Here is a 21,807-nt window from a genome sequence, read left to right on the forward strand (position 1 = left end):
CTAAGCAGTACATCCTTAACTATTTTTAACATTGTATGCCCAAACTGTAAGTCTTTGTTTCCATCTTAGATAAACAATTTATCCCAATTTTTCAATTTCAGATATTTCTATATATCATAAACCATATAGATCATACATTCATTTATATCAAACAATTTGACTTATTCTCTATATATTACTCATTCTATCCTTTTATAATAGTTCTATATATATCTCCTCACATAATCAATCAATTTGACCCATCTATATCTTCAGACATTCAGTTTGGTACAAAACATATCAGAAAGAAAGAAAATATTGTTAGTTAATCAATCCTTATATTTAGTCCTTATAATTAATTATTTTCTCTATGTTCTGTTTGTTAACCTATATATATCTATATATATGTCAATCTATTAATCTGACTGCTTATTAATTCACATTTATCTCTTCTCCCCCCGGTAAAGTCTCCCCCCTCTACTTCAGTACTTCAGTAGTTCTCAAACTGCCACAGTTTTCCTCCCACCTCCCATTTCTTCTCCAGGTATTGTTTCAGCTTCTCCCAGTCTGTGTTGAACTGCCCTGAGTCCAGATCTCTCAGTTTTCTTGTCATCTTGTCCATTTCAGCCATATACAGCAATTTGTGTCCAATCTTCAATAGTTGGCACTTCTTGTACTTTCCATTTTTGCGCATACAAAAGTCTAGCTGCTGCTGTCATATAAAATATCAACGTCCTGTGTTGGGCTGGAATTCCCTCCATTCCCAAGTTCAGTAGCAGGAGTTCTGGGTTCTTATTAATTTGAAATTGTAAAATTTCACTCATTTCTCTTATTATTTCCCCCCAGTACTGCCTAGCTACCTCACACGACCACCACATATGGTAGAGGGAGCCCTCATGCTTCTTACATTTCCAGCATTTATTAGAAGTATTCAAATTCCCTAGCGCAATCTTCTTTGGTGTCATGTACCAACGATAGATCATTTTGTAAATGTTCTCTTTGATATTAGTACATGTCGTTGTCTTCATTGTAGTTTTCCACAAGTATTCCCATGCCTCCATTGTTATTTCTTTATTAAAGTTTATAGCCCATTTCACCATTTGTGTTTTAACTATCTCATCCTCGGTATACCACTTCAACAGTACTTGGTATACCTTGGATATTCTTTTCTTATCTTCTTTAAGAAGGGTCTGCTCTAGTTCCGAATTCTCTATTCGTATACCTCCCTTTGCAGAGTCCGAATTGTATAAGTCTCTGATCTGTCTATACTGGAACCAGTCGTAGTTAGGTGATAGTTCCTCTTGTGTCTTTATTCTGAGTTTGGATGCTTCAGTTTTAGTTATTTCTTTGTACGTTAAACATTGTTGTTCATTGTCAACAGCTCTCGGGTCTATCACCTCATATGGAACCACCCACAAAGGGGTTCCTTCTTGTAGATAAATTCTGTACTTCTTCCAGATTATGTATAGACTTCTCCGAACAAAGTGATGCAGGAACATCGAGTTGACCTTTACTTTGTCATGCCATAAATATGCGTGCCATCCAAATATTTTTTTATATCCCTCTAGGGCTAATAGTTTCTTGTTCTTTAATGTCATCCATTCTTTCAACCAAACTAGGCAGATTGCATCATGATAAAGTCTCAGATTGGGCAGTTGCATTCCGCCTCTTTCCTTTACATCTTGTAAAACTTTCACTTTCACTCGAGGCTTCTTGCCTGCCCAAACAAAATCTGATATTTTCCTCTGCCATTTTTCAAATTGTTTGGAGTCTCTGATGATTGGTATTGTCTGTAGCAAAAACATTACTCTTGGTAACACATTCATCTTAACTGCTGCAATCCTGCCCAACCATGACAAATTCAATCTATTCCATTTAATCAAATCTCTCTCTATCTGAGTCCATAGTTTTTCATAATTGTTTTTGAATAGATCTATGTTCTTTGCAGTTAATTCGACTCCCAAATATTTCACTTTACTTGTTACTTCACAATCCGTTGTTTCCATTAACAATTGTTGTTTCTGCTTAGTCATATTTTTGCATAATATCTTTGACTTCTTTTTGTTAATGAAGAAACCTGCCAAGTCTCCAAACTCCTTGATCTTATCTATCACTCTTGGCATGTTCTCCAATGGGTCCTCTACAATTAACATTATGTCATCCGCAAATGCTCTGACCTTATATGAATAGTCCTTTATTTTTATTCCACGAATTTCGTCATCTTGACGTATTTGTATCATCAGAATCTCCAATACTAAAATGAACAACAATGGAGATAACGGGCAACCTTGTCTTGTTCCTTTACTTATCGTCAATTTCTTGGTCAATTCATCATTCACCACGATTGCTGCAGTCTGGTCTCTATAAATTTCCTTAATTGCTCTGATGAATCTTTCTCCCAATTGTAGCTTTTCCATAGTGGCAAACATAAAGTCCCAGTTTAAATTGTCAAACGCTTTTTCAGCGTCTACAAAGAAGAAACCAACCTCTTTGTCACAACGCTTGTCATAATATTCAATAGCATTGATCACTGTCCTTAAATTGTCTTTTATTTGTCTGTCTGGCAAAAAGCCTGCTTGTTCCTCCTCTATGACTTCCGAGAGCCACCCCTTCAATCTCTCCGCCAATATCTTCGCAAAAATTTTATAGTCATTATTGAGTAGCGATATAGGTCTATAGTTTTTCACATTAGTCAGGTCTTGGCCCTCTTTTGGGATCAATGATATATTCGCTTCACTCCAAGTGTCTGGAATCCTTTGATCCCTTAAAACCCCATTCATCACCTCTTTTAGGAATGGTGCCAGTTCATTAGCCATTGTCTTATAGAATTTAGCCGTAAGTCCATCTGGCCCTGGCGCCTTTCCTAAATTTGCAGATTGTATTGCCTTACTTATTTCCTCGTCAGTTACTTCACTATTCAACTTATTTCTCCAAGCTTCCGATATTTCTGGAAGTTTGGTTTTCTCCAGATATGACGCTATTGAGTCTTTATTTACTTCTTTCTTGTTATACAGTTTAGCGTAGAATTTATAAAAGGCTCTACTAATGGTAGTCTGTTCCAAATACGTTTTGTCATCTTCACAAATTTTATTTATTATTTTCTTTTCCCTTTTCTTCTTCAATTGCCATGCCAGGTACTTCCCAGGTTTATTAGCACCCTCAAACGCTTTTTGATTCAGTCTTTTAAGATTCCACTCCAATTCTTTATTGCTCATTGCTGTTAGCTGTTCTTGAAGTATTTTAATTTCCTGGTATACCTTCTTTTTCCCTGGTCTCTTTTTTAACTGTATTTCTTTGGCTTTTATTTTCTCCTCAATCTCTTGTCTTTTCTCCTCTTTCTTCTTTCTTGCTCTACCATTTAAGTCCATTAGTATGCCCCTTACAACCGCCTTGTAAGCATCCCAAACTTTATTGGTTGGTACTTCTTTATTCACGTTGTATTGTATAAAAAACTTTGTCTCTCTTCTCAATATTTCCATATTCTCTCTTTCCTGTAACAAGTCCTCATTTATTCTCCATGCTTTCCTTTTTCTCCTTTTTCCAAATTTCCACATAATTGGGTTGTGATCTGAGCCTACCATCGGCATTATTTCTACCTCCTTAGTCCATAATGCTAAGTCTTTTGAGGCCCAGATCATATCAATTCTTGATAATGTAGAGTGCCTTGCAGAATAGAAAGTAAACTGTCTGCTTTTAGGATATTCTCTCCTCCATACATCTTCAAGAGTCTCTTGTTGAATCAACTCAAAAAAAAGCTTTGGTAATAGTCCTCTTTTCTTTTGTGCCGTTGTAGTCTTTTTGTCTAGTTCCAAGTCTGTCACTCCATTGAAGTCTCCAGCAAGAATTATCTGGTCATATGCAAGATCGTCTAAATGCTTCCTTAAATCCTCAAAGAAGCTTTCTTTTGCACCATTAGGTGCATAAAGTCCGACTACCAACACTCTCTTTAAATTCCAAATACATTCCACTGCTACAAATCTAGCTTCCACATCTCTCATAACAAATTTTGGCTGTAGCTCCTCTTTTATGTACAACACCACTCCTCTTTTTTTCTTGTTGGAGGCCGCTACAAATTCTTTGCCCAGTTTTCCAGATTTTAAATATTTTACATCCTGTTTTCTAATATGGGTCTCTTGCAAACAAACAATGTCACATTTTTGTTTTAGTAGCCAGTGAAAAGTATTTTTCCTCTTATTCGGTGAGTTTAGTCCATTTACATTCCAAGATAATACTTTACACTCCATACTCATGATCTTGTTGGTAAGTCTTTTTCATTGTCCTTAATAAATCGCTCCATCTCTCGCTCAGATCTGATGAGTTTTTTGGCCCCTCCAAACTCAAAGGACACTCCTTCCGGTAACTCCCATCTGTACCGGATTTTCATGTCCTTCAAAATCTGAATTAGCACTTTATATTTTTTCCGGTCCAGTAACACTGATCTGGGCAGTTCCTTCATTATAATAATCGTCTTGCCATCAATCTCCAATGGATCTTGAAACTGTTTTGTCACAATCCTCTCTTTCATATTTCGTGTTGTAAACTGCACAATCACATCTCTTGGTAGTTTCCTCTGGGATGCTATTCTCGAATTCACACGGTATGCCACATCTAGGATAGCCACAACTTCCTCCTCCTCCTTCCCCAGGTACTCAGCCAACACCTCAGTCATCTGTTCTTGCGCTGACTTTCCTTCCACTTCTGGCAAGCCACGAAAACGTAGCTGCTTCTCCATATGTTTAGTTTCTGCAACTGACATTCTCCCCTTCACCAATCTCATCTCTGTTTGTTGCGTGTCTGCTAAATTCTCCATCGCGTCTTCTACTTTTTTAACTCTCTGCTGCGTTCCTTGTAATTCACTTCGTATTGTTTCCATACCTTTTTTCACTTCTGACAGCTCCGATTTTACTGTCTGTGTAACCTCTTTAACCTCTTTTATCAGCTCCAATTTCGTGTCCTTAAGTTCTTTAATCATATCTAAAAGTTTTTTGTCCAGGTTTTTATCCAGGTTTTCTATTGCCGATTGCCACTCTTTTTTTGACATCGTGGGGCTTGCTTTAGCTCGCTCCCACGAATCCGCTCTCTTCCTTAACTCCGTGGCGTAAAATTTAACGTTTTTCTATTTTAAATGTCCCGGTCTTCTTGTGAAAATTAAATTTTAAAGAGTCCAAAATGTCGGGTGTCTTTTCTCTATGGTTTCTCTATGATTTTGTAATCCAAGATGGCCTACTTCCTCTTCCGCTGAAGCCGCGACCCTTCCCCTTTCAAAAATGGCGATTCCCTACTTCCTGCCCTCCAGCAAGGGCCGCTTCTCTCCAGCCACTCTATTGTTATTACGCACTTCCTGTCTCCCGTCTTCCCACAGCAGATCTCGCGATGGTATCTTTTTCTCACAGCTCCAAAGCCACAGGTATTCAAAACAATAGTCCGTTTTCTTTAATAACTTCTTTAAACTTAGTCTCTTTTCAAATACAACTCCTGCCGAGTCTTCCCCTCCTTTTCACTAGTCTGTTGCAGTTTAAAAATCTACTTTTTTTCCTCTCTGTTTTTATCAATCTGTCCCGTCTCAGAAGATAATGATCTTTACCTTCTCTTCACTTTTCTCGGGTTGTAATCGCTGTTTCGATTTTAAGTTCTCCTCTCAGCTTCTTCCCCCAATCGAAGCTTGGGTATGTAGGTCTTATGCCAGCCGAATTGGCCCCAAAACTGCCGCAGAGATTATAGCCGACCCGTCGCAAGGTGGGACCTCAAGGATCGGGAGGGGACCCGTTGTGTAGAGCCCCCCCTCGTCCGAGATCTAACTCACCCTAGGGTCTTGAGCGTTCTTTGCCTGCTCCCCGCCTGAGAGCAGTCGGCCGCGGGCTATTTTCACCCCGCCGGCCGGTTAAAACGGCAGTCCGGTCAGCTCCGCAAGTGGAGCTGCGTTAGACCTCTATGGATCCCAAACCGGAAGTCTGGATTAGGCTTGGTTGGCTGGCCGGGAGTTCCCAGCCGGCCAGCCAAGACCCACCCACAGTTTAAATGGCCATTTCTCCACTGCTCTGAGCCACTGCGGGTGGGGCTTGGCTGGCTGGCCAGGAACTCCCTGCCGGGCAGCCAAGCCTCACCCACTCTTTAAATGGGCATTTCCCCGCTGCTCAGAGCAGCGGGGAAATACCCATTTAAACTGCTGGTGGGGCTTGGCAGCAGGGAAATGGCTTTTTAAACTGCAGGTGGGGTTTGGCTGCCCGGCCAGGAACTCCTAGCCGGGCAGCCAAGCCCATTATTTAAATGATCAGCTGTTTGTTGGGGATCTCTCCAACAAGCAGCTGATCTGTGGGTTTAAATGCTCCTTTCTGTGCCGCTGCAAAGCAAGTTTACAAACTTGCACCAGTTCGTGGAAGTTTGCGGTGTGTGATTCATGAAAACACACGAACCACACATTTGTTTTTTCCATGGTTTGTGCCCACCTCTAGTTACAGGTCAATGACTATTCCCTTTTTATAAGACGTCCTGATATGACATAGCTAAAACTCTTCCAGAATGTTTTTTAAATTATGAGAACATTAGATCATTTAGACATTGTACAGAATTCTGTATAATTTTCATCAATTTATATAAACCAAAGCAGCCTTAGCAGGTTGCCTTTCTCTTTCAGTCTTGTTTCATGCAAAACTGTATGCAAATGTTCAACATGGGCAATTATATTACTTACAAAAACACTGATACATTTTTTAATAGCAAGAGCTATTTAACTGCATTTAATATATCTATTTTATAGGCTTTATAACTAACACAATTTTTCGTTGTTATGAGCACCTGTGAAATTGTCTCATTTCACTGTGGTGAAAGGCTCCAGATCCTAGGGAAAAAACTAGAAAAAATGTATCAATTCAGCTTAAAATAAATGAGAATTTCTTACAGGAATTGCTATTTGGGCTGAGAATGTTTAGCGAAGAAAACAGAGTCAAATGTAAAGTGATACTTACCAATACAATCTCCATTTGCATCTTGCTTATAACCCATATTGCATTCACAACGGTAACTGGAAATAGTTGGTATGCAGCGGCCATTTAAACAAAGATTTGGATGATGCTTACAGATATCTATTGTCTGATTAAGTATTGCTAAGAAAAAAATGCCGAACCAAGGTTCATTAGAACATAAAAATGAACTTGCTTCTGTAATCATTTGTGTTTATGTGGATTAATAAGTATCTACATTTCAATGTGTCCAGATGATAAACAAATTTAAATTTATTTTCATATGATACTAATTTGAACATACAATAATAATATTGTCTATTACCTTGATAGACCACTAACACATATGCATTTTACATATATGCACATTAGTAAACAGTTAATTATCAGCCTTATCTCAGAGAATTCTTATTTTTAGGAGGTGGATAACAGAGGGACATGGAATATATGCTTTATAGTTGTGGTACAAAGCAAAGCATAGTTGCTTATCTGTAACTTAAATGTTGTGTAGTTCACAATATTGTACTACACTTTTTCTAATCATCATTTGGACTGCCTATAAAACTCTAGCACCTTTTCACATCTAAAGCTTTCTGCATGGGTCTTAGTCCCTTATGTAGAACTGAAAAGAGAATTTGAAAAAGGGACATTCTCTTGATATGAACCTCTGCCCCAGCTTCACTCTTCCCAGTGGCTTGCTGTCCTATCTCACAAGGCTGTGAGATCATCTTCAGCCTGATTGGGGGACAATCCAAACCCTCTGAAAAGGCCTCTTAGAGGAAGTGCAGTTTATTTCTTCTTTGCTAGTTTTTAGAAGGCATTATAATGGCTCAAACAGACAAGACAAAGTTTATGCATCGATTTCCATCCCTGAAATGCAGATTCATGCAGTATCAATTTGCATTAGGGCAGAACAGGGAAGGGGGAAGGAGTTCAACAGATATAATGCCTTGACACACACGGTAACCTTGTCAGCTCAAGTTCCCCTTGGGACTATTGGCAGAGTCTGCCGGAAGTCTCCAGCCAGCAGCACAGAGCCAAGCTACAAGTGACGCCTGACACAGGTTAGACACTTGTCAGCTTCCCTCAAGTTTTGATGGGAAATGTAGGCATCCTGGTCTTGCAGCTGTAATGGAGAGCCAAGCTGTAAAACCAGGACACCTACATTTCCCATCAAAACTTGAGGGAAGCTGACAAGTGTCCAACCTGTGTAAGGCGTCACTTGTAGCTTGGCTCACAGTGACTCCCCCCACAGCGCTCTCTTGTTGCCCCTGACATCTTTGAGGGTTATGCTCAGTGCCTCAAAACATCCCTTGTGCACCATGGTGCTCTCATCCCAAATAATGAGCTTACAGTTCTGCAGCACTTGGGCCATGCTGCTTTGTGTGGCATGCTGAACAGGGGTGTTTTTGCATGGATAAGGTTAAGAGGCAGCTTGAAAGTAGTGAAGGATCATATGCCATGCCTGAGTGAGCCTTGACCTTCCACAGAAGTGAACGCCTCTCTACTCGTCTTCCAGGATTGCTTTGCTCATAGAGACACACTGCCGCTCTGTGCACCTTGGGTAATCTTGCTGATACTTGGCCACTGCTGCTCGGGGCACCACAGGAGTAGGATGTGCATATTTCTTTGCCACATCTCTAAGTTGCTTCCTCCTCTTAATGTCAGTGTATCTTGCACAACATCTGCCAGGAGGCTTTGAGGGGGGGCAGTAAGAGGTGGTGGCTGTGAGAGGTGTGAGGTGGAGTTGGACTGAGGGAGGTGTGGTGTGGTGGGCACTTTGGCAGGTTCATGTAAGAAGATCACATTGAAATGGCCCCTAGAAAGGTTGTGCACCATCTCCCCATGAACATTTAAAAACTCAGTTGCCATACTGACTTTTATATAAAATCCCTTTTCAGGAGTCTTGTACTATATTCAACTGTCGGCAGTTTCCTTGATCTGATTTTTACCTCAGAAATCAGAGTTCCCCAGCTGACTCATCGGAGAGTGGGGGGTGCCAGCAGGCAGGCCTCACAGTAGGGTTGCCAGATCCAGGTTGGGAAATCCATAGATTTTGGGGGTGGAGCCTGGATAGAGTAGGATTTGGGGAGGGGAGGGGCCTCAGAATGGTATAATAACATAGAGTCCGCTCTCAAAAGCAGCCATTTTCTCCAGGGGAACTGATCTCTGTCACCTACAGATCAGTTGTAAATCTGGGAGATCTCCAGCCACCACCTGGAGGCTGGCAACCCTACACCACAGGGAGAATGGCAACCCTTGTGAAGTTTTAGGGGGAAGACTGGGAGGTGCATTTTACCTCAGGACACATTCCATGACTCTTGTAGCAACTGTTTAGAATGTTGGGCTGATCTCCAATCAGGCCACTCTCGCAAATGACCTTGAAAGCTAGCCCAATCAGGGAAGAGTGGCTGAGTTGGCAGTTGGCAGGGGAGGAGAAGCCTGCCAGCCACACCTGGAAGCTGTATTCCTATGGGAAAACATATTTTACCCCTTTTTACCCCCTTAAGGGGCGAATTTCTTAAAATCCCTTCTTAGTGAGCCTCTACATCACAAAAGGAACTTTCTCCCCAAATTTCACATTTCTAGGTCCAGAGGTTTGGGCTGGGCATTGATGAGTCAGTCAGGACACTTGTCTTTATGTATAGAGACTAGCTTGATGCCCGTGCTTCGCTACAGTATTTAACTACTTTAAATCCAGTTATAATACTTATGGGTATGTAACATTTTTTGGTTTGGGGGGCGGGGGTGGTTTAAGCTGGTTTTGTAGTATAATAGCATAGTACCCGAGCTTCACAAAGGTGTTTGAATAAAGTGAAGCGTGTTGATGCCAAAAACTGATGAAGTGAATTTCTAAATGTAACATTTATTGAAGAGATTTTTAAAAGTAAAAGATTGTAGTGCAATAAATAAAGTGAAAAATACATACAACCTTTTTTTTTCTACTGAAGGACCTCTTTGTAGATCTCATTGGTGGTTGCCCCCCACTTTGGAGCCCCCACTTTGAGGAGAAGCTTGTGGACTGAGAAGCCAGGCGGGCTGAGTATGTTGAGGAACTCCACAGGGTAGTGGACCGCATCATCCATTTGTACCACTGAGTCCAGAGATCTGTACTCCATTTCTGCCCCTTCAAGGGAGTTGTGTTTCATTAATGATGGAAGCCTTGTCATTCTTGAGGGTCAGAATGGCACACTTGCACAGCCAGTCCATGGACTTCTCCATGATAGTGGCAATACCAGGGTATATCGTGCCTGTTAGGTCTGCTTAGGTTGTCACTACTGTGCCCAGGCCTGCAGGAATGGTCACCTTTCCCTTGCACTCGGGACTTGCTGGTACTTGGCCACTGCTGCTCGGGGCACCGCAGGAGTAGGATGTGCATATTTCTTTGCCACATCTCTAAGTTGCTTCCTCCGTTTAGCATTGGTATATCTTACACAAAGTCTGCCAGGAGGCTTCTTGGGGGCAGTAAGAGGTGATGGTTGCGAGAGGTGTGAGGTGGAGTTGGACTGAGGGAGAGGTGGTGTGGTGGGCACTTCAGCAGGTTCATGTGAGAGGTTCACATTGAAATGGCCCCTAGAAAGGTCGTGCACCATCTCCCCATGAACATTTAAAAACTCAGTTGCCATACTGACTTTTATATAAAATCCCTATTCACTGTCTTTCTTCAACTGTCTGCAGTTTCCTTGACCTGATTTTTACCTCAGAACACAGAGTTCCACAGCTGACCAGTCAGAGAGAGGGGGGTGCAAGCAGGCAGCAACCTGCCAGCCACACAGGAAAGCCAGGCCCACAGGGAGGCTGGTGACCCTATTGAACTTTTAGAGGAAGACTGGGAGGTGTATTTTTTGTCAGAACACATTCAATGACTCCCCAAAGCATCTGCATACTGTTCAGAATGTTGGGGTGAGGACCAATCAGGCCACATATGCAAATGACCTTGAAAGGCTGGCCCAATCAGGAAACAGTGGCCAACCTGGCAGTGGGGGGCGGGGGGGAGAGCAGGCTGTGTATCACTATGAGAAAACACATTTACCCCTTTTTACCCCCTTAGAGGGTGAATTTCTTAAAAACCAATTAAGAAGGGATTTTAAGAAATCCCTTTACATCATGAAAGGAATGTTCTTCCCACATTTCATGTTTCTAGGTCCAGAGGTTTGGGCTGGGCAATAGTGAGTCAGTCAGGACACTTGTCTTTATATATATAGATTAGAAAGCAGCTTGGGAGAAAATGGTCACAACTGAGAAATGAACAGTTACATTTTTTCCAAAACTATATTGTTAACAAAAAAATCCAAATGTTAACACATGACATCACACAGAAAAATACAGATACATAAACTTGTCTACTACAGGATCAAAAATGAAATAGCATGACAACTTACTTAGTCCTGTAATGATGGGGCCATTTCCTGTGGGACCCTGACCGCCAGTCCCTACACCAGTCCCACCCACACCTGGAGAAAAGCCATTTCCTCCAGGAACAGGGATGAATCCTGTTCCACCTGGGCCATATCCATTTCCATTTCCACCAGGAAGAAAAACGTTGGCTCCTGTGCCACCAGGCCTGGAACCACCCACCACTGGAATGCCATCTATGCAAAGCCTGCGATTTTCATCTACAAAAATAAATCACAAATATAAAAAGGCATCATTGTCTCATCTTTTAAAAAAGTGACAAAAAATACATCCGCACATCCATTTGGAAAATAAAATCTTCATTCTAAAACTTACTGTTGTTTAAAAACTGAATAGAGAGGTTGCCACTACAACTGGTTTTGAGTAGAAAGAACCCTTGCAAATCTACTACTTATTTAAATGTCTGACAAATTCAGGGATAAATTCAGAAAAATCTACTACATACAATTTCATCTTACTGTTGGAAGTGAACCTTTCCACACCTTCACCAGCTACCTTCTGAGATACTCAAAAATACATTCTAACCACTATACCATGCTGACTCTCATAGATCTGCTGTCAGAGGTGCATAATTCTCACTTTGATATTATGAGATTAGGTCCACCTCCTCTGGCAACCCTTTTGTGGCTGGCTCTACCTCCTGCAGCAGCCATTTTGGGGTGGTGCCCACAACCCTTTCACATGTCTAATAGTGTCCACAGACTCAAAAAGGTTGGGGACCCTTGAACTAGGACTTGGAACTCCCAGTTTCAAATCCTTACTTAGGTACAAAGTTTATTGGGTGACCGTTTGCCTCGTAATTCTCTCTCTCAGTCTAACCTACCTCACAGGGCTGTTGCTTCCCTAAACTCATTCAAGGAAGGGAAGGATAAAATTTAGATAGACAGAAGGAAAATATCTTGTGTTACTGATGGATATAGATTTGGAGGTTTTTTATATACTTATTTTTATATACTAAACCTATGCTTTTTCAGTATTACATGCTTTGCACTTTTTCTATGCTCAGGAGCCAAAGTACTACTTGTAATGTAACCTGTAAGAATTTGACACTTGAAACAAGAAGACTTGAAACTCTGTAAGAACTGATATACTGCTTTTAGGGCTGCACTTATATTATATGTTATATTATTCTATAGATTCCAATAGAAATCAGTACCAGAGAGCCTTTTGTAGAAAACTGATTTGAGGCAGCAAGCTGGTTTTGGCCACCTGTGGTATTATCTTCCTTAAAGCTGAGAAGAAACTAGGGAAAAGGGCACGAATAGAAAACATCCCTTCCTATCCACAGATTTCAGTTATCAGAAGATATCAAGGCACCAGATTGAGACTCCTTGGCACCCTTGAAAGTATTATGCCCAGAAGAAAGTAGGTAAAAGGTTAGACAGTGTCCTTCCAAAATGAGGGCAGAGGAGAAAAAACTGTGAAGACTGGAATTCCCCCAAATAGAGGGGCCAGCCCAGAATTACATCTTCAAATCAGAACTGACCCTAGATATGTTATGAGCCAGTAAGATATCAAATATTAGAATATTGTAATATTGTTATGATTATCTGAAAGTATTAATTGCCTGTGTTTCTATTGTAATTTTGATGAGCTCAGGACACAAGGAGACCACCTACTCCTGTGAAAATGGGCTCCTCCATTGTTTAAATTAAACAATCATATATTGCTTCATTCTATAGGACTCCATGGTGTGTGTGTCTCTTATTGTGATTGGTGAGAGGGACACCTAAGGCACAAGTTTGTGCATAACATTACCAAGATACAGAGTCAGTTTAGTGCAGTAGCAAGAGTGCTGGACTAGGATCTGGGAGACCCAGGTTGGAATTTCCACTCTACCATAGTAGCTTGCTGGGTGACCTTGGGACAGTAACAACCTCTTAGCCTAACCTACTTTACAGAGTCGTTGTGAGGATAAAATACAGGAGAGGTGAATGATGTAAGTTGCTTTGAGTCCCCTTGGGGAGAAAGGCAGAGAATAAATGAAGTAAATAAATAAATATTATACTCTGAAAACACAAATTATTGTGAAAAAATGAAAAAATAGATGTTTCTTTCAATGCAAATGAACACAAACTCCTCAAGAGAATCCTACTTCTTTAAAAAAATTGCTTCAAAAGACCAGGACAAGACAGTGTCTGAAAGATGAAACACATGAGAAGAATTACATGTGAAGAACACGTGTCTGGTACCACAAGCTTGCCTGGGAGGGGTAGTCTTACCCCACCCGCAAGCTCCTGGAGGAAAACTGAGCCAAGTGGATTTTCTTACAGCTGCTCGACTGGAGAGGTTCTCTCTTTCAAAAATCCACTTCGCTTAGTTTTCCTTCAGGAGCTCAGAGATGGGGAAGGAGATGTGACAGGACCCTGCTGGGAGTAGAAAAATGAGGACTGGGTTTCTCTCTCACTGGCAAAACATCTCGGCTTTTTTCCTGCCTCTTGTTACATTGTCCCCCACACCCACCCCTCATCCCAAGCTCCCAGAGGATTTTTGAAAGAGAAAAAGAGAGAGAGAGAGAGAGAGAGAGAGAGAGAGAGAGAGAGAGAGAGAGAGAGAGAGTTGGTAAGAATGTTCCTCCACTTGCTGAAGTTCCTCTCAGCTGAAAATCACATCAAGTGGCTGGGGTTTTTTAAAGACTACATTTCTCAGGGATCCTTGCAGGATCTCACACATGCCCGTGCGTCTCGTGTAGTTCCGCCCTGAGTAAGAATGGGGGGGGGGGGCGCTTCATGCTGAATTTTAGTAGAACTGTTTCTTTTCTTCACACTGGATCTTAAAATGAGTGAGATATTATTCTAGCAATCCTAATGGCATCAGGATGACACTACTCAAAATGAGCATCTAAAGACACTCACCAGAGCCTCTGACAGGACACATCTCTGGAATGGAGCCAAGTGCCCAGCATCGCCCAGATTCACAGCAACACTGCATTTTGGTAAACCTCCCAGGAAGTTCTTGTGCACAGCGGCCATTCACCAAGCTAGAGAAACATGTTCCTGCTCTTTGATCTGGATATTGATATTTAGAAAAATCAGCAGTGGACTGTTTATATGAGGCATTTTAAAACATTATATTAATCTAAAAGCAGCATTTAAATAAACGGTATAAACAATGTAAAAGTAATCAATATAGAAAAAGACACTTGTGGTGTTGTGTCCTATAATTTTTGGCTATTGGGGTGTTCATTTTTTTTCCATTTTGGTTTGTTGTTTTTGGAAATGTATGTTTTTTGTTTCATTTGTAGCTGAGTTCATTGTTTTTTGTCTTTCACACAAAATAGCAACAAGTACCTCAAGGAAACAGACAGAGTTGCTTAGCATGCCATTGTATTTAACCTGTGGCTTGCACTTTTTCTAGAGGCACCAGCAAGACTGCATATATATTTCTAGAGACTGCCAGCGAGTTCTATATCTGATGTTATCTCCTCTTTTTTGCGTCATTACAAATTTTTTAAAAAAAGAAATATGGGACTTACCATGACCTTCATTTTGTCCCTGTGATTAAAAGGCAGTCAGGAATGGGTAAACTCTTGTGTTCTTATGTCAGAAGTCAAGGCTTAAATCTTCTGGTATCAGATAAAAAGAATGGCTTCAGCTCCTTGAAAACTGTAGAAGTCTTAATAAAACTGGCTTTTAAAGAAACTTTATGGTCTGAAACCAGTTTACAGATAAATAATAATTAATAATAAGAATAGATATCCCTAGGAGGTCTTGAAATGAATAAGTGGCCCACAAGATATGTGAGACCCTACATGATAAGAAGCAAACCTTAAATCCTCCATAACAAAATACTGGATTTGGAGCTGACTTCCTTTTTATCACTAGGACACGAAGGAAATGTATAGTACATTTTCTTTTGTCATCCACTGAACCACAGCCCCACCCTTTTAAAAAAAAGCTTAAACTGTGCACCAAATATTAGAAGATGTTAAGCCCAGATTTTTGACATAATAGGAGTTAAACCATTTTTACTGCCTTTCTCATTGAGTGAGATAAGTCATTTTAGCCAAATGAAATAGCATTTTTTTCTCTAGAAAGCATCTAGATTCATATGAATAGTTTTCACCTACTACCTTTGTTGTTTTAATCACCAAAGACAAACCTCAAAACACTAGACAAAAATCAGATTTAGCATCAATAGACATTAGAGTTTTCGTTTTAACCTTAGCAGAGGCTTACACTAGTGTGATCACATTTTTTCATGGCTGTTCACAACCACTTGATAATCCATTTCTCTTCAAATACATGTAAATAGAAAGAAACTCACACAAAAATACTGAGGTAGATGGAAATACAAACTTAGTTTTATGGCCACTGCATTAGGATCACAGCTCCATTAAAAAGGGGAAATTATGGAAAGGCATCAATATTGTGAATTAGGAAAAGATTAGCCATTTAGTTCACAGAGTACAGATCATATGAAAAATGTTTGAAGTAGGTATGTAAAGATTAAGGCTTTGAGAATTTCAGAACTGTCTGTTACACTTACCAATGCAGTGTGAGCCATCTGTAGATGTCACAAAGCCACGTGGACAGAGGCAAAAATAACTTCCAACAGTGTTAGAGCATTCGCCAGCATCACAAATTCCTGGAATAATGCTGCACTCGTTAATATCTGGAGACGAGAGATGGAGGTTTTTTTGGTATAATTATTTTTTTTCAAATGTTACTTAATAAATGTATTTCAAATACTATGATCCATGATGTTCACATCACACTAGTAAACTTTGCTAAGCATTGCACTAGTACATTTTAATTCTTTTATTTTCCTTTCTTACAGTACTTTATCTTGGGAGGATTGTGACAGGAGAAAAAGCATCTCTTTCTGTTTCTACTCTCTAAACAAAAGCAAAGAAGACGTGTGAAGAGGCAGGATTGGATCTTAAAGATTATCACTACTTTGTTCTGATCTACACTACAAAATGTTTAATTGGGGCATGTAATTAGATATTGCCAAACTTAAAACCCCAAAAGACTTTTCTTTTATCAGATCAAAGACCATACTGAATGCAGGCCATACAGAACACAGCAAACAGCTTCCCGATAGTTTTATGAACCCAAACAATTTATCTGATAATTATCAGAACGATCCAGAAACAGATCAGGAGAATTATTCTCAGTTCTCTGCCTACAGTTTGTTTGCACTTCCTGAAAAAAGGAGGGAGGAGGAAAACCAACCAATTAGATCTCAGGGAGGGATTAGCAGAGCCACCCTTGCCCAATCATGCTATCCTGGGCAGCAATTTCCCTCCTGCTTCTCTTTGTGTGCTGCTAATTGTAAAACTGATTACTTTGGAGGCCTCTTCCTGGACTGTGCAGGCTTGCCAGATGCTTGCTTATGGCAAGCAATCTTCTGACAATTGTTGTCAATGCCCACCAGTCCTCAGCCACCAGCGTGAGAAATTGGGAAGGGGAAAAGGGGAAGGGAAGGCCTAGCATGCAGCAGACTTCATGTTCATGCCACTTCAGGTTTAAATTGGAAACAGCAAGGGAGAGTCTGTTATTTCTCAGAGATTCTATGGTAAAACCATAGAGTGTTTGAGAAATGCCAGAATATCCCTGGTGATGTGCTAATGTTACTTTCAGGTGCACAGGGAATGACATTAGCATGTTGCTAGCGCCATGATGACATTGATGATGAGGTCCCGACTTCAGCTGCTTGGCGGAGACTTCCCCGCCAGGTACCTGAAGCAAGCCAGCTGGGTTTAAATGGTAGCAGAAAGGGAGAAAGACTGAAGGGAAGAGAGTATAATGGGGGAAAGAGACTGACTAGGCTGGGAGCAGAGAGGTAAAGAGATGGAGAATGGTTGGGGGGGGGGTTAAAAGGGAAACAGTGAGAGGAGGTGGCAGAGAGGGGGAACAAGTGAAAAGGAAGAGAGAAGAGGGGAAGGGGAGAAGGAAGAGTTAATGGGGGAAGGAGACGGAATGAAGTAGGAACAGAGAGGTAAAGATATGGAGAATGGGTGCGTTGGTTAAGAAGGTAAGAGTGACAGGAGGTGGTGCACAGGGGGAAGAGTAAAGGAGTGAAGAGATAAAGGGGTTTAAAGGAATTAAGTGACAGAATGGGTTCAGGGCCGGGAAGTACAGAGATGGAGAATGAGTGGGTGGGTTAAGAGGGGAAGAGTGACAGGAAGTGAGGGGGGAAAGAGTGGTGGAGTGGAGGAAAGAGAGAAGTCATGTTAAAGGAAGAAAGAGACAGAATGGGTTGGGAGCTTCCCTCCTCCCAACCCTTTCGGTCTCTCTTTCACTTTAACACCGCTTCTCTCTTTCCTCCACCCTTTCACTCTCTTCACCCCTCCTGTCACTCTTTCTTTCTTGATCAATCCACCCACTCTCTCTGATTCCTTACCCGTTCTTTGCCTCCTTGCACCAAATCCATTCTGTCTCTTTCCCCTTTGTCTCTTCCCTCCACCCTTTCACTCTTTCTCCCTTTCCTCTACCTCCTCTCATTCTTTACCTCTTCACCCCCTCACCCATTTTCCACCTCTTTTCCTCCCTCTACTCAATACATTCTGTCTCCTTCCCCCTTGTCTTTCCTCCACCCTTTCACTCATTCTCCCTTTCCTCCACCTTGTGTCACACTCTTTCCCTCTTAACCCACTCACTCACCTATTCTCCATCTCTTTTCTTCCCTGCTCCCAACTCATTCAGTCTTGTTCCCCCATTATGCCCCCTCTGCTTCTCTCTTCTGCTGGCCAGCCAGCAGTAGCCAGAGGGCTGGGTTAAAATGCCCCTTTCCATGCTGCTGTGCAGCAACATGGAAAGGAGCATTAAACTGCCAGCTGGAGCAAGGGGGGGATTTTAAACTTTAAACTGCCTCCCTTGCTCCAGCTGACTGTCAGCAATCAGTTTCAGCAAGGGGAGGGATTTTAAAGTTTCAACTTTAAATTCCCTCCCTTGCTCCAGCAGACTGTCAGCAATCAGTTGGAGCAAGGGGAGGGATTTTAAACTTTAAACTTTAAACTCCCTCCCTTGCTCCAACTGACTGTCGGCAGTCAGTTGGAGCAAGTGAGGGATTTTTAAGTTTAATGGTCACTTGGCCATTTTCTAGAGGTGCCCAAACGGCGTTCCGCCACATTCCAGCTGAAAAAAAGCCTTGGACTCCTTGGACTCCTACACTGGACCCTTGCCTGAACTACAGACTAGTTTGATTTGCTTTATTAGTAGTAGCTAGCTTTGTCTTTTTCCTTTAGGGGTTAGTTATTAAGGAACACACTTTTGGAGAGGTGGGGGGAAACCAAATTGCTTTGTTGTTATTAATATATGGCATTTATTTTTCCTGTTCTTCACCTTGTTGTGTTTTTTTTTGAGAGGGTGCCATTTAGTTAAAAATAGGTGCTCCACAAATCTTTTTTCCCATTTGAGAAGGATGACTATGCACACCTTCTTCTGGGGGCTGTAAAATTGGGCCTCTTTGTCCAATTCATTTGAAATGTGAGCGCAGGGTCTTTAGAAGAAAGGGGACTCAGTTCATTGAAATTTTGGTGCCATTTGGTGAAAAAATAGCCATTCTGGAAAACCCACCATTTCCTTCCCATTCTTCTCCATAGGGAACAATAGAGAGAAAGACGGCTAGGGGCACCTTTATGAGGAGGCTGTAAATCAGACCCCTTTATCCAATTCACTTGAAACTCTGAAGGGTATCTTCAGCAGAGAGGGAAGAATAGATTCACTAAAAGTTTAGTGCCATTTAGTGAAAAATAGCTGCTCCAGAAAACCTACCTTTTCCTCCCACAGGAAATAATAGGCAGACATCTGACATTAATGAAAATAGAAATTTTCCCTGATATAATTTTCAGATATAATAAACACACACTCAACATTTTATAAAAACAATTATCCTTCCCTTTCTGAAATTATTATACACAATTAAAACAATTTTTCAAGGGCACACCCCTAATGTGCCCTTTATCATACAGCTGTATCATTTCTAATACCTGTCTTCTAACGAAGTTATAATTTTATGGTGAGTTCTGGTACATGTAAATCTCTTCATGAAACCTATCATCATTTAAAAGATGCCAGCGTTTAGGTTTTGTAACAAACTTGGAGGTGAGCCCAAGTTTAAACTGGGATTCATTTTGATCAAGTTCCGCCAAGTTTCCATAAACCTTGAACTGACTTATGTTTTCCATTTTGAAGCTATGTGAAACTCCATGGAGTTCTCAATCTATAGCCAAATTATTTCCCCTCAGCTGCCTTTTGAGTTGGATGAAAAGGAAAACTACGAGTATTGTCCTCATAAAACAAGTGAAACTCTCAAGTCCATTTCCCTATTTCATTCCTCACTTGAAAGGTGTTCAGAAGTTGCAGCTAGTGCAGAATACAGCAGCTTCTACCTCCTAGATCCCCAGGGACACATCATATTAATATATCTATGTTGGTTTCCTACTGCATTCTGAGCACAAGTCAAGGTGCTGAGTTTTAAGCTCTAAAGTTTTAAATAGGTTGGTCCCTGTGGAACCTAAAGACCACTAAATGGTTTATGCCTCTTTGTTTCTTTTATGATCTACCAAAAGTATGAATAGCACATGGATACTCAGGCCTGCTTCAGATATTATACTTCTGGCTGTGTAATTTCCAGGAACCCAATAAGAACAGCAGCATCTCCATGCAGTTTAGCCATCTTTGTCTACTAGCAACCAAGTGGTCTGAGACAATTCTAGCCATATCAGGAAAAAAGGCCATTTTTATCCTTCTTCCTTGATATAATTTGAATTTTCCTAAAGAACATGGGTGCCATCTCATATAAGCAATGAACTGTTCTTATACAAGAGAGATCAAAAGATTACTGTATCTTCCTAGCCTCTCATAGGCCGTTTCCAGACGGCTTACCTGGCTCCGGAACGTTGCGCCATCTTGTGGGGAAAACGCAAAATATCGCGTTTTCTCACGCGAGTTTTGCGTGACGTCATGCGACGTCGCGCAAAACTCGCGCGAGAAAACGCAATATTTCGCGTTTTCCCCACAAGATGGCGCAACGTTCCGGAGCCAGGTAAGCCGTCTGGAAACGGCCACACTTCCCCAATTCAGGGTTGCATGGGGAACAGAGAGGGGGTTCAATAATTCCACCTCATCATGATTTTGTGTCTTTAAGCCACCTTCTTTACTTGTTTTTAGGCTTGAAAGGATATGGGAGCTTTAAAAGACTGAAACTGTAGAAGTATTTAAACTCCCAATTCCTTCATTGCACAGCACTGATCTAAAGCAAGGCAGGCTATGGCAGCAATTTAAGTTTGAAAATAGCTGGGAAGACATCAAGCTGCATAGTGCTACCACATGTTCCCCTGTTCACATGTTTCCTTATATATGTACGGACTCACTAACCTGGGTTTGGGATGCTCATCCAGAACTGCAACCAATATAAGGAGAATTAAGGTCAGTGTTGCAGGGAAACCTCTTCTTTTCTCCACAGTCTGACTAGCTTGTAAAATGACCCACTTACTAGTTAGATGGAACAGAACATCTGATGTAGGAATCTTTTACCTAGATAGTGGGCAGGCAAGTTCAAAGTACCTCTAACAGGCTACTAATAACCACAAAATGACCAGATGTTTTCCAAAGCAAGGCTTAAAATTTATTGAGGGGAATATAGGGGTATAGAAATTGCAAAGGTACTCAGTGCAATTGTTGTATTCAGAGGAGAGTTACATGAAAGGAAAGTAAAAGAAAACTAAGCCTCTGGTTGAGAGGGAATTCTGCACCTGGAAATGGCCACAAGGAAAGTGAGGGGGAGGAAATTTAAAGAAGGGGGAAAGGAGAATTTCCAGAAGAAAGGAGTGAACAGAGAAAGAGTTTACCTATTCTCAGAGGTAAACTACATGACATGCCCGATGTGTCCGGTTCCTGCGAGTTTACCTGGGAAGTGTAGTCAGGCTAGCAGCAGCAGGGCCAGAAGAACGGGAGCCTGAAGTTGACAAGCAGCTAGCAGCGGCAGAAGGAGCTGCTGAGGCTGCTCCCGCCGCCACTGCACCTGCTAGATTCAACCATCCTTTCTCACCTTCTCCTCTCTGTGAGAAGGGATGGTTGAGTCTAGTAGTTGTGGTCCTTCTGCCACTGCTAGCGACCTGTCAGCTTTGGGCTCCCCTCACTGACTCTTTATCTCCCATCCTTCTGGCTCTGCTGCTGCTGCTGGCCTGACTACACTTCCCAGGTAAACTTGCTGGAACATGACACGTGTCAGGCATCTCATGCAGTTTAGCTGCTGAGCTTGATAGAGTTTGTTGTCTGCTTTGATGGTCCAGAAGTGGAGTGGGCAGCCTCTGAGTCAACAGAGAGGATTAGACTGCCTGCCTTTGGCTAGCAGAACAGCAATAGTAATAGGAGCCCCCACAAAAGAATATTAGAGAAACAACTGTAACATCCAAGAATTCAGGGTGAGTCCTGGTTACGAATCTGTGAGTTTCCTGACTTAGAGTTATGGAGTTTCCTAGAAAGGCAACAAGAGGTGATTG

General features: G+C 41.4%; 1 protein-coding gene across 1 annotated transcript in view; it reads right to left on the bottom strand.

Moving 5' to 3' along the window:
- The window catches only part of FBN2 (fibrillin 2), a 286,019-nt gene that overhangs the window by 162,287 nt on the left and 101,925 nt on the right, over positions 1-21,807 (bottom strand). The window contains exons 8-11 of the mRNA XM_054986552.1: positions 15,843-15,968; positions 14,210-14,362; positions 11,321-11,554; positions 6,945-7,082 (exon numbers count right to left, since the gene is read on the bottom strand). Of these exons, the coding sequence (XP_054842527.1) occupies positions 6,945-7,082; positions 11,321-11,554; positions 14,210-14,362; positions 15,843-15,968 (651 nt within the window). The remainder of the gene's footprint in view (positions 1-6,944; positions 7,083-11,320; positions 11,555-14,209; positions 14,363-15,842; positions 15,969-21,807) is intronic.

Source organism: Eublepharis macularius, chromosome 8 (assembly GCF_028583425.1).
Source record: "Eublepharis macularius isolate TG4126 chromosome 8, MPM_Emac_v1.0, whole genome shotgun sequence".
Taxonomy (NCBI): Eukaryota; Metazoa; Chordata; class Lepidosauria; order Squamata; family Eublepharidae; genus Eublepharis; species Eublepharis macularius.